Source organism: Eretmochelys imbricata, chromosome 2, assembly GCF_965152235.1.
Source record: "Eretmochelys imbricata isolate rEreImb1 chromosome 2, rEreImb1.hap1, whole genome shotgun sequence".
Taxonomy (NCBI): Eukaryota; Metazoa; Chordata; order Testudines; family Cheloniidae; genus Eretmochelys; species Eretmochelys imbricata.
The window spans coordinates 28,941,163-28,954,839 of record NC_135573.1 but is presented as its reverse complement, the minus strand read 5'-3'; the positions used below and the strand labels follow the sequence as shown (position 1 = coordinate 28,954,839).

General features: G+C 43.7%; 1 protein-coding gene across 3 annotated transcripts in view; it reads right to left on the bottom strand.

The window, feature by feature from the left end:
* The window catches only part of CSMD3 (CUB and Sushi multiple domains 3), a 1,168,908-nt gene extending 1,156,117 nt beyond the window's left edge, over positions 1-12,791 (bottom strand). For all 3 annotated transcript variants that reach the window (XM_077808852.1, XM_077808853.1, XM_077808854.1), the window contains exon 1: positions 12,614-12,791. In XM_077808852.1, coding sequence (XP_077664978.1) covers positions 12,614-12,791 — 178 coding nt within the window. The remainder of the gene's footprint in view (positions 1-12,613) is intronic.
* Positions 12,792-13,677: the final 886 nt, after the last annotated feature.

Below are 13,677 nucleotides of genomic sequence, written 5' to 3'. Positions count from 1 at the left end.
TTTTACATAAATCCCAAAGCAACCCCATGTTGGGCAAACACTTTAGTGAGAAAGTAATGTTGTAATGATGTTACGAAATTGACACAACATTGATTCTGTCATGCTTCATCTTTTACTTGAGCCTCAGAACTTTCCCTTTTTCCCCCTCCTGCTGAGGACAAAGATTTCACTGTGTGTATCACCTTTGTTTATATGTAGGAATTCTGGTAGGCATGATGCTGGTGCAGATTCTGCTGTTGCCCTCCTCCCCTGTGCAATGGACTGAAGATTAAGCCACATCATGGCCCCTGTAGGAGCTGAAAATGTATCTCTGAAGTACAACAATATTTACATCCTTCTGCAGTGTGGGGACCCTACTTTCACTATGCGGAGGCTGAGGTCTGAGTTTGGGGAAAAAAATTTCCTCTTCTCCTAAATGTGGTACATGGAGGCTAATTCAATGGCATCTTTTCAGGACCCACAAAGGCCTTCAAAAGACATGTCTTCCCAAATGTAAGTAGTGCTTCATTTTCCAAGGAAAGCACTGCAATGACTCAAGTAAAAGGAAGGGGGTGATATTGCTGGCAAAGTCTCTGAAGCTAAGAATAGTGAGGGTCATGTGAGGAGAATGAAGATACTGTGGATGATCATCCCATTTGCGGAATGGGAGAAAGTAATAGATGTCAGGAGCAGATGTTTAAAGTAAAAGTTTTGGCTAACTGTGTCATGGGGATATTGGACAAGAGTATGGCTGGATAGCTAGTAGAGAAGTGGGCTTTAATTTTCCATGTTTGTATTAAAAAATCAGCATGACAAGCATTCTCTGCAATCAGTTCACCTCTGCAGTGGCACAAAAACTTTTTTCTAGTCCACAGAACATAAGATATTGCACATTTCTTTCTTAAGTCCAGGATCTGTTATGTATCTTAGATTAATATAATTCTGAAGAAAAATGGAGACATTTTAGCTGGTTATTGTGCAAGGATTTCTTGCCAGTTCACTTGCTTTCTTCCTTGCTTTATTTCCATTTGAAAGCTGCTAAGAACTTTGAAATGTTAGAAGTAGCCCTGGGAGGGATGGAGTATTGGTTAGAGTACAGGTGAGATGATCTAAGGTGCAGATCATGTGTTGTATCAGTGTATTACATATATATCATCACAATGTAATCATACACACACAAATATGTATATATAAAGTTGCATTTCATTGTCATAAAAATGTTAGAGAAATTGTTTGGACCTTGCCATTTCAATTACATATTATCATTATATTTAGACCTCCTATAATACTCATGAAAACTCTCATGTCATGCAAGCTGCCCTATTGAAATCTATAGGACCATTGCTATGGCTGATTAAGGAGAGTAATGTTTATCAAATACATGATTAGGAACTCTCTTGTGGAATGGACTTTTAAAAGAAGACACCTGGTGAGCACAGACATGTTTAAGAATGACTACATAGTTATGTATAAGAATAGGTTAAGCATGTTTGACAGAAGTGCAGCTATCGGCTCCCCTCCCCCCCCCAGCAATATGCACACATGAAAATTCACAAAAGTGAATGGGCTGGATTTAGTACGGAGTTGTGTGCCGTGATATATACAGAGATCTGTGACCTTTATTCTTTTTCTTTTGTTTCTCCTCCTTTCAGTTAACTGCACAGATCTCCCAGAGGTCAGAATTTGGACATTTGTTTTTCAATTTATTTCTACTCTTGAAACCACAGAAGTGTCATGTTTTGTAGGATCAGAGGCTGTTTTTTTGTTGTGACAAATGTAAAGAAAATATTAGCAAAAGATGAAAAGAGTAAAACAGATGTGAAAATTGTTTCTGTTCCTTTGTTTTTAATTCTGTTCTTTGTTTTTGTTAATTACTTCTACTTTTCAAACTTTACCTAATACTTAGAACAAGTTTTATGATTGGATACAAAGTAAAAATGAAATCCATTCATGTAATTGAAGTTGGGAATATTCTAAACCGAAATCTCGATTTCTTTACCATTGTCAGCCACCTATTACTAGTTGTAGAACATTTTATTACATAACCGAAATTTTAATAAAAAATATTAAAACCCGGTTGTAACCTGGCAGTAGTTCAGCGTCTGTCCTGCCAAAAAAGCACAGGCACTCTGTGATCTTACAGATATAAAATAAACATCTTGTTATTCCAATGTCATTACACTGAATTTAGTAGGCCTACGTTTAAAGGGGTTGACATGCTCAGCGGTATGACATAAAGACACAGAACATTTTCTAATTGTATTCAGAATATATAATTTATTTTCTTCAACCAGAGCCATAGACAATTTACTTTAGCAATGCTGCAGTCTGTAATGCAATGTGAGATTTCCAAAGGGCACTTCTATTGAATATTTTTAATGTCTTGTGAAATGTATTGTCTCTCTTGTGATTTATTTTTCAGAGACAAAAGAAATATCTGTTCTGAAAACTGCAATCCAAGATGCAGTGTCAATTTAAGCTCTCCAAGACCCTATTCCTACTACTATTGAAGCCAGCAGGAGCTCTGACATTGCCTCCAATGTGACCAGTGTCAGGTTGTTTATAAGCTTACTTTAAACCCTACTTCATAAATGCCATGGCCCTTTGGATCAAAAAAGCAAAATGTAACTTTTGAGCAAAATGTTAAAAAAATTGTTTTAATTGTACAAAATAGAAAATTATACATAAAAATTACAGAGTAATCAAGAGAGCAAATTACGGCACGATGTGAAGTTTCTGAGTACTCAGTGTCCTGAATAACCAGCTAAGCAGGTCAAAAAAACCTCTTGCATTCAAGATCTACTATTTCAATGTGATGAAGGGAAGAAGAGGGACAATAATAATACTTTGCACTTCTGTAGGTTCTTGCCCTTTGAGGATTTCTACGTATGTTTAAAAACATCCATTAATTCAGCCTCACAACGCTACAATGAGGAAGATAAGGAATATATAAGGATCATTTTACCCACCACTGAAACGCAGCCACCTCTGAGATAGGATGTGTCAACCTGTTTAAGAGATTACAGCAGCAACATACAGTAGTTCAAGGCAAAAAATAGCATCAGCGTATCTCTCCTTAGTAGAAGTTTTCTTACCACTGAACATCATTTTATGGAAACTAGATTAACAAAACTGTTCCTAAATCAATAGGTGTAGATAACCATGTCATTTAATTCTGGATGTGCCACAAGTAACATTTCCTTTAATAATTGGCATATTTTTCTGTTCATCAGGCCTTTTATTAGCACTCTGTTACATATCACTACTTGCACTGTAATTTTGTTAGTGAAACAATTTATGTGTATTTGTATATTTTCATTGGGAGATTGTGAATATTATGAATAGATGACAAGCATGGGTGTAATGGATGGGTTAGTGGACATGAACATTTCAGATTTCTAGCTACATCTCTGTAATCTAAAGATGTAGTCTATTGAATTTCAAAATAATGTCAAATACAAATAGATCCAAATAGGAAATAGTCAAGTAGATACATCAAACATCTACAGTGAGTTTGGGTTTCTTCCTTCTTCGGGTGCTAAAATGTGCTTCTGGCTAACAGAATAATTGGATGTGATGATAATATATATATAAAATAGATTTTAAGGCCAGGAGGGACCCTTATGAACATCAAGTCTTACTAGGGTGATCAGATAGCAAGTGTAAAAAATCGGGACATGGGGTGGAAGGTAATAGGCATCTATGTAAGAAAAAGCCCCTAATAATCGGGACTGTCCCTATAAAATCAGGACATCTGGTCACTCTAAGTCTTACCTCCTGCATAACACAAGCCACAGAACCTCACCCAGTAGTTTCAACATCAAGCCCAAAGCTTCTGTTTGATCTATAGCAAAGATCTTCAGTGTTGAGTTAAAGACTTCAAGTGATGAAGAATCTACCACATCCCTCAGTAAATTGTTTCTAAGGTTAATTACACTCACTGTTAAAAACGTGCAGCTTATTTCTATGATATAATATAAATAAGACTGCATGATGATCCTGTAGGATCCATGGGAAGCTCCCAAGCCCATCTCTTTGTATCCACATGGTGTCTTATACTTGGAGCATGCAGAGGTGTAATCAGGAAGGCCAAAGCATAATTGAAGTTGCAACTAGCAAGGGATGTGAAGGGTAACAAGAAGGGTTTCTACAGGTATGTTAGCAACATGAAGGTCAGCGAAAGTGTGGGGCCATTACTGAATGGGGGAGGCAACCTAGTGACAGATGATGTGGAAAAAGCTGAAGTACTCAGTGCTTTTTCTTTTGCTTCAGTCTTCACAGACAAGGTCAGTTCCCAAACTGCTGCACTGGGCAGCACAGCACAGGGATGAGGTGAGCAGCCCTCAGTGGTGAAAGAACAGGTTAAGGACTATTTAGAAAAGTTGGACTTGCACAAGTCCATGGGTCCGGAACTAATGCATCTGAGAGTGCTGAGGGACTTGGCTGATATAATTGCAGAGCCATTGGCCATTATCTTTGAAAACTCGTGGCGATTGGGGGAGGTTCCAGACAATTGGAAAAAGGCAAATATAGCGCCCATCTATAACTGGCTCTGTGGATATGGGGAAAGTGGTGGATGGGATATATCTGGACTTTAGCAAAGCTTTTGATACGGTCTCACACAGTATTCTTGCCAGCAACTTAAAAAAGTATGGATTGGATGAATGGACTAGAAGGTGGATAGAAAGCTCATTAGATCATTGGGCTCAATGGATAGTGATCAATGGCTCAATGTCTAGTTGGCAGCCAATATCAAGCAGAATGCCCCAGGGGTCCCTCCTGGGGCCAGTTTTGTTCAACATCTTCATTAATGATCCGGATGATGGGATGGATTGCACCCTCAGCAAGTTCGCAGATGACACTATGCTGCGGGGAGAGGTAGAAACGGTGGAGGGTAGGATAGGGTCCAGCGTGACCTAGACAAATTGGAAGATTGGGCCAAAAGAAATCTGATGAGGTTCAATAAGAACAGATGCAGAGTCCTGCACTTAGGACGGAAGAATCCCATGCACTGCTAAAGGCTGGGGACTGACTGGCTAAGCGGCAGTTCTGCAGAAAAGGACCTGGGGATTACAGTGGATGAGAAGCTGTATATGAGCCAACAATGTGCCCTTGTTGCCAAGAAGGCTAATGTCATATTGGGCTGCATTAGTAGTAGTGTTGCCAGCAGATCAAGGTAAGTGATTCTTCCCCTCTATTCAGCACTGGTGAGGCCACAACTGGAGTTTTGCATCCAGTTTTGGGCCCCCCACTACAGAAAGGATGTAGACAAATTAGAGAGAGTCCAGCAAAGGGCAATGAAAATGATTAGGGGGCTGGGGCACATGGCTTATGAGGAGAGGCTGAGGGAACTGGGCTTATTTAGTCTGCAGAAGAAAAGAGTGAGGGGAGATTTCATAGCAGCCTGAAGGGGGGTTCCAAAAAGGATGGAGCTAGGCTATTCTTAGTGGTGGCAGATGATGGAACAAGGAGAAATGGGCTCAAGTTGCAGTTGGGGAGGTCTAAGTTGTATATTAGGAAAAACCATTTCACTAGGAGGGTGGTGAAGCACTGGAATGGGTTACCTAGGGAGGTTGTGGAATCTCCATCCTGTGAGGTTTTTAAGGCCTGGCTTGAGAAAGCCCTGCCTGGGAAGATTCAGTTGGTGTTGGTCCTGCTTTGAGCAGGGGTTGGACTAGATGACCTCCTAAGGTCTCTTCCAACCCTAATATTTTATGATTCTATGTCTGTTAACTCTTTGGGGCAAATGTCACACACACACACACACACAATGATGCTGTCTGAAGATTTTATCTGCACTTTCTTATAATGATCTACATAACTCATGAGTACCTTTGCCATTTATGAGTAACCTCATCATCCCCTGATAAACCTTTATACTAGGGCTGTCAAGCAAAAATCAATAGCGATTAATCGTGCGATTAAAAAAAGTAATCACGATTAATTGTGTGATTAAATAATTAATTATGATTAATCACATGATTAATTGCACTGTTGAACAATGATGTGATACCATTTATTTAAATATTTTTGGGTGTTTTCTACATTTTCAAATATATTGATTTCAATTACAACACAGAATACAAAGTGTACAGTGCTCACTTTATATTTATTTTTATTACAAATATTTGTAAGAAAAACAAAATAAATAGTATTTTTAAATTCACCTAATACTGTTATGGAATCCCTTTACCATGAAAGTTGAACATACAAACGTAGAATGATGTACAACCCCCCCCCCCGCATTCAAAAATAAAACAATATAAAACTTTAGAGCCTACAAGTCCACTCAGTCCTATTTCTTGTTCAATCAATCACTCAGAAAAAACAAGTTTGTTTACAGTTTCAGGAGATAATGCTGCCCTCTTCTTGTTTACAATGTCATCTGAAAGTGAGAACGGGCATTTGCATGGCACTGCAAGATATATTTACATGCCAGATGCGCTAAAGATTCACATGCGTCTTCATGCTTCAGCCACCATTCCAGAGGACATACATCCATGCTGATGATGGGTTGTGCTTGATAATGATCCAAAGCTGTGTGGATCGCACATGTTCATTTTCATCATCTGAGTCTGAGTTCATTTCATCATCTGAGATGCCACCCGCAAAAGGTTGATTTTCTTTTTTGGTGGTCTGGGTTCTGTAGTTTTCGCATCAGAGTGTTGCTCTTTTAAGACTTTTAAAAGTATGCTCCACACCTCATCCTTCTCAGATTTTGGAAGGCACTACAGACTCTTAAACCTTGGGTCAAGTGCTGTAGCTATCTTTAGAAATCTCACATTAGTACCTTCTTTGCCTTTTGTCAAATCTGCAGTGAAAGTGTTCTTAGAACAACAGCATGTGCTGGGTCATCATCTGAGACTGCTATAACATGAAATATGTTGCAGAATGCGGGTAAAACAGAGCAGGAGACATACAGTTCTCCCAAGGAGTTCAATCACTAAGTAATTAACGTATTATTTTTAATGAGCATCATTAGCATAGACGCATGTCCTCTGGAATGGTGGCAGAAGCATGAAGGGGTATATGAATGTTTAGCATAAATTCCTTGCAATGCTGGCTACAAAGTGCCATGTGAATGCCTGTTCTCACTTTCTGGTGACATTGTAAATAAGAAGTGGGCAGCATTATTTCCTGTAAATGTAACCAAACGTGTTTGAGTGATTGGCTGAAAAAGAAGTAGGACTGAGTGGACTTGTAGGCTCTAAAGTTTTACATTGTTTTGTTTTTGAGTTCAGTTATGTAACAAAAAAATTCTACATTTGTAAATTGCACTTTCACGATAAAGAGATTGCACTACAGTACTTTTATGAGGTGAATTGAAAAATACTATTTCTTTTGTTTATCATTTTTACAGTGCAAATATTTGTAATCAAAATAATAATATAAAGTGAGCACTGTACACTTTGTATTCTGTATTGTAATTGAAATCAATACGTTGAAAAATGTAGAAAAACATCCAAAATATTTAATAAATTTCAATTGGTATTCTATTGTTTAACAGTGCGATTAAAGCTGCGATTAATTGTGATTAATTTTTTAAATCACAATTAATTTTTTGAGTTAATCACGCAAATTAACTGTGATGAATCGATAGCCCTACTTTATGTGACACAATGCACTTGCACAGGCATGAACTGTGCTTATCTACTGTCTGATAACAATTAGTGAAACAACATTTAGACAAGGCCTGCAGTTTCTGCTATTTTATGTATGGAGACTTCTGGAAAGGAGGGGGTGCAGTTAAACATCCCCTCCCAATTCTTCCCTAACTTAAACCAGGCTTGTCCTTTAAAGTCCTGGGCTTGTCCTTTAAAGTCATGTTCATGAGGTTGAAGATGCAAGACAGCACTTATCAGACTGTATATTCCCCTGCCTTTTGCCAGGTGCAGGCAGGGGTGCTGGAGCAATTTGTACAGTGTGGGTGCTGCCAGCCATTGAACCAAACTGCATATGTTGGAAACCTCTTCAAGCTGGGGGTGCTACAGCATTCCCCCACACCCCCAGTTCTAGCACCTCTGGGTCCAGGAAGGCGAGAGCCCTTGAAGGGCACTAGCATGGGTGGTTATTTTTCTATCCTAAACATCACAGGCAAAACCTGCCGCGTATCCATCGCGTTAGAGCCTGAAGAGCCAAGGGGCGGCTAATGATGCAGGTGTAACTGACTAGGCGCCGCCCGGGCTGGCTGGCCCCACAGGGCCCTCTGCTAAGTGACGGCGCGCAGCTCACTGCCTGCAGGGCTGTGTGGGCTCAGGGCAAGTCCGCGGCGGCGCTCGCCTGTTGCTCCTGCCCATTCTGGGAGGCAGTGAGGTGAGGAGCCCCCGTGGGAGCCCAAACTCCCCCAGGGCAGGGAAGGGGCCAGCTAGTTCTCCTGGGCGGGGCTTTCCCCCCCCTGCCAGCGCCTTGAGAGGCAGGGGCAGAGCCCCGCACTCAGCATAGTGCCCCCACAGGGGGCTTGTTAACTTTACAGTCGTCAGCGCAAACTTCCCCAGCTTCCAGGAAGGGGCGCGGTGCTGGGTGGTGCGTCTTTGCGCAGGAGGACAGGGCGAAGGGGGGTGTCTGTGCGGCGGCCGCTCAGCTGAAAGTCCCCGGGACGTGGTCAGGTCTCTAGTAAATACCCTCCCCAGAACTGCAGCCGCAGCAGCGATCATCTGGCGAGGATCATCCGCTTCGGCGCCCCGAAAGCTCATCGTCCAAAAAGCCTCCCCTGGGTCAGTTCATGCCCCTCGCACGAAGGGCAGCTTCTCCCCGCTCCCCTCCAGCCAATCGATTCGGGAAAAGGCAACAAAGAGTGAACGGGAAACAAATGAGCCGCGTGTGGGAGGCGGGCGAATAAATATAGGGCGCATCTTCTCCCGGCTAACTAGCCCCCCGTGCCACCCAGAGAGGGGGCAGAGAGACCCCTTCTATCTCCCGCGGCCTCTCCCTCGCCGCGGGAAGGGTCACCGCAAGGAGCCAGCGCAAATCTCACTCTTTTCCCTTTCTTTTCAAAGTTACCCTGGCTTAGACAACCACAGCCCCAGCCTGGAGAAACCCCAGCGCAGGGAACGCTTCCTGTTCCCAACCCCAAGGACGCTTGCGGCTCTCGGACTTTGGGCGGCATCTCAGAGGAGGTAGAAGAGGCATGTCCTTGTTCCCTTGCTGGCTGTTATTTTCACGAGCAGACAACGGGTATCTCTCCCGGTCCCAGGAGCCGGTTCTGGACAGCCAGGGGTTTAGGGCTTTACCTCCAGCACGCAGAGAAACCGGCTGCAGCGCCGTGCACCATTTGTGGGCACGGAAGGGCTGCCAGGGCTGATGGAGTTGGGCGGGGAGGATTGACTCTCTGCGTCTCCAAAGATTAGTTGGTATTTTTCCTGCCTAAATGACGTTCTCGTTTATTCCTGTTCCTAAGGGTGCGTGGGAAGGTTGAGGGGATGGGGGAGTGGAATCGGTGTGTACACATTTCCAGGGAATAAACCGCCCTGCCGCTCCAACACAAATGTGTCTCCCAGCCGGGCAGCTGGGGCAGGGATGACCCTGCTTGGCAATGGCGATCATCTGTGAAGTCATCCTCCTTGCACTTGTGAAAGGTGCCGTTTCTTCGCTTTCCTACTCCCCTGCAATCCTGGGAGGACTGACTTGGCAATTGACCAACTGAATGGCTCTTCTCCTGAAAGGGGATTGTGTGAGCCGTGCACGCTCTGAATTCCCAATCATTGTAGCCCCGTTGTAGGAGTTCTGACATACGTATTACTAGGGTTTTTTGTGTGTGGGTGGGTTTTTTGTTTGTTTGTTTGTTTTTTTACCGTGCAGGCACAGGCATTTGGGGAACTTAACCCTTCACTGCTATTGGTGTAGAAATACAGAGGCGAGGGACGGAAATCGGTGCCGAGATCTGAAATTTCCAAAAACTGTGAACGCGTGCACATAATGCACATACAAAAATATGGGGGACCCCCACACCCACAATAGACACAGACATTGGTATAAGCTTCCCCGAGTAAGATGGGACTTGGAAAGCAGATGTCGAGGTAATGGAGTTAGCCTTGGACCAAGACTTTAGGGGGCAGTAGTAGGGCAGACAGTAGTGGCATGGGACCTCTAGAGGCAGGAGCAGAAAGAGACTCCGGGAACACACCATCCTGCGAGACAGTGATAAAACAGCCAGGTTTGGGATGAAGCCGCAATGAAAGGTACTGGCTGGTGGGGCCTAGGCAACCCTAGCAGTGTCAGTGAGTGATAAGGAGGCAGTGGAAGAGCGGACAAGGACCTGGCAAGCAGGGACCATGATAGGGGGCCTTGGCATCAGTGGGGTGGGCAGATGCTGCGTGTTTGGGTGTCCCCTTTCTTCCAACAGCTGGAGTGCTTGCAAAAGACAGATATTCAGTCTGTGCACCTGCCAAGGTTTCCGGGAGCAGGGGAACCTTCCTGACACAAAATGTAAATCCAGGTAAAATGCATTCATTCAGGGAAACGTACAGCGCTCACAAGACGTGCAATGCTGCTCTCAGCACAGGCCAATACTTTCCAACCTGGCACTCTCAAGGGAATCCATATCTAGGCATCCAGTCTAAACCTGTCTGATGCTCATGTGCGCTGAGGATCTATAACTCCACCTGAAGTCTATGGCGTTCAGCCCCTGAGATATCTGGCACTGTATTTTGACAATTGTACCCCTGAGAGCATCTTTCTGAATGTACGTGCGGCCAGGAAACACAGAGGCGCTAATATTGTGCAGTCCTGGCTTCATCCTGTCAATGGAGGGTTTTCTGCATGTCTTCCCAATTTTCGCACTGAATATCTGTCGTGCTTCTTCCTTTCTCCCCGCAAGGGCAACTGTAGCTGTTATTCAACAGCTGCTATGAAAACTTACACTCAAGCCACGGTCAGCACCCCACAGCCAGGAAAAAATCATATATGTCTTTAATTTTGTAGGATGCTGCCTCCACGCGACTCCTATTCACAAAGCAACTGTTTCACAATAGCAGCTGCCAGAGTCATCCATTAACCAGCATAGCCTTCGATCAGGCACATTTCAGGGTAATACGGTTTTGCAGAGAACAGACTGATGACATTCGGATGAAAACACGTCACACAGAGAATGTATTAATGAGCTCGTTTTAAAAAAAAATGACCCACATGACATGGTTTGGTCCTGATCTCTGAGCCAAAGCGCAGACCTGTTTCAGAAATGGGCAAACAATCTGGGACCAGCTTGCTTCAAGGTACGTAAACACGGGAAAGCTTCCTGTAATTAGAAGGTATATTAAAATTCCGGGCATGCTTCCGCGCATCAGCTATAGTGTCGAGATAACGTGCAATGAGGTAAACCCCTACAACAACACCCCTAGGAAACATGAATTATCATTTCCAAGGGGATGCAAACGGAGCTGCTTTCTGTGTGGGAACAACCAGCTGCAACGCTCTACAATCAACTGTTTCATAAAAGCCCAACGCAGACAGCAGTTCAGGGAAGGCACCCGTTTTAACAAGAGAACCCTCTCCATACAGTTAGTATGGACTCAACCTCGATAGGCAACAACCGAGTCTTCAAACTCGGAGAGGATCGATACTGTCTACTAGACATTCTGGGTGCGTGTGTGTGGCGCAGGGGGTAAGCAGGGGATTAATCAGAAATTAAAGAATTATCCACAATCAAAGATTATTTTGGGTATCGGAGAATGGCCAGCAGGATGCCAAGAATCCCAGCGCAGATCCCTTTGCTGGAGACACACTTGGTGTGGGTCAGCACTTCCCCACGTAGTGAGGTCTGCCTAATGTTCGAGGGGCACATTGTTCAAACGACACACAAACGACACATTTCTTTTTGTGATGCCATTTCCCTGTACCTGTTTGCACCCAATCACTTAACGCAGATCCTTATATTTCAACTAAAGACTTTCTTTCTGTCCTCCATACATTAAAAAAAAAAAAAAAAAGAGAGAGAGAGAGAGAGAGAGAGAGAGAGATACGGGGCTCGATCTTTGAACTCAACGGCATATCATGCCTTCAAAGATGATTTTTTTTTTTAACACAGCTGTTCTGCAACCAAAGAACCCGGCATGCATACACACGTGTGTGAAAAAGCCTTTATGTCTTTGAGATACATTACATACACTCGCACACCCCCCGCACCCCCCCCCCCCCACACACACACCGTGCACCTCTCTAACTTTCCTTACGGAATGGTTAAACTAATCAGTGCATTGATACAAATATTCCCGCAAAGATCCGTTTGTTTGACCGGAGGCGGGGGGCGGGGGGGGAATCCCCACCACCACCACCTTAGAAAAGTCATCCACTGGGTTTGGGCTTGAATATACACTAGTTAGAGGCTATATGAACCAACTCACGTATCCGTTTGAGCATACTGCAAGAATATTTATTGAGCCTCAGCTCAGTCACTGCATTGAACACCAAGGCTTGCTTGGCTGGCAAGCAATTGCATTTCCTAATTCAGAAGAGAGCTCTGATTCAGCTCCTTCTCTCTCTCCCCCCCCCCCCCCCCCCGCCCCAACCTTTTAATTATCATGTATTTGTTCAAATTGTAAAGTACCCCCGGTAAAACCTTTGTAAAGGGCGAGAACTCAGAACGCCCAGACCGAAAGCAAAGGGTCCCCTACAAAATGCCCCCCAAACACCACCCTACCTTGCACATAGGAAACCAGCAATAAAAAGACGAGGTTCCAAAATGTAAATCCACTTTTAATCCCCATTTTCTTCAGCAGCATGAAGTCCAGCCGGCCACATTTAGTACATCCCCTGTCCCAAAAGTCTGCTATTTTCGACTCCTTTGCACGGATTTCCCCTTTGCAGATCCCTGTCATATTATTCGGGAGAGCTCCTAATTCCTATTCCTTGGCCAGGCGCAGTGGAGTTGTTGATGGTGCGCGGTCACAGCTCAGAGTGAATGGTGTTTCTGGGATACCACAGCAACCTTGACGAGGACTCAACCATCTCTCCAACAGGGGCACAGAGTCTCAGCTACTCTCGATTGTGTCTCTTCCTTCCCCCACCCCTCCCCGTTACCCCCACCTTCACAATCAAAAAACACCACAATTCTGGCTTGTTACAGCATCCCCCAGGAACCCAGGGAGAGCATCTTAAAAGCCCAGACAATCTCCTGAATGAACTCCGAACAGTATTTGCTATTGAGGTTCTTCTCTCACCCCCCCCCCCCGCCCTAGAAGATCAATTCTGCCCAGGAAAGCAGCTCAAGAAATAATACACTAGTGGGATTTTCATAGTTGCCTGAAGGAACATCTAGGAGCTAATGCAGCAAGATACATCCATCCTGCTGTCGTTGGACAGGATAATCCGTAGCATATTATTAAAAATGCGTCTGTGATGTTTAAGCCTGGGAGCATCACCACTGTCACAGAACACACACACACACACAAACTAAATTGGTGCACACACCTTTCATAGTAACGTGTTGCTCCTGGAGCTGAGCTGGATTTTTTTTTTTAAACCTAACCATTGTATTGCATTGTACGGCAGAATTAACTGCAGGCAGATATTTCAAAGATCAGAGCTTTTGCAAACAGACGCAGATCTGCTCCTTGAAGCATGCAAAATTTTCCATATTGCAAAATGTTGCTCTCGTTTCCCTTTTAAAGGGTGCTGCAGTTTAATCCCCTCTCTTTGTTGCCACCCTGTCCATAGATCACTTGTCTTAATTTTTTTTTTGAAGTATCCACAAACATGTAAATT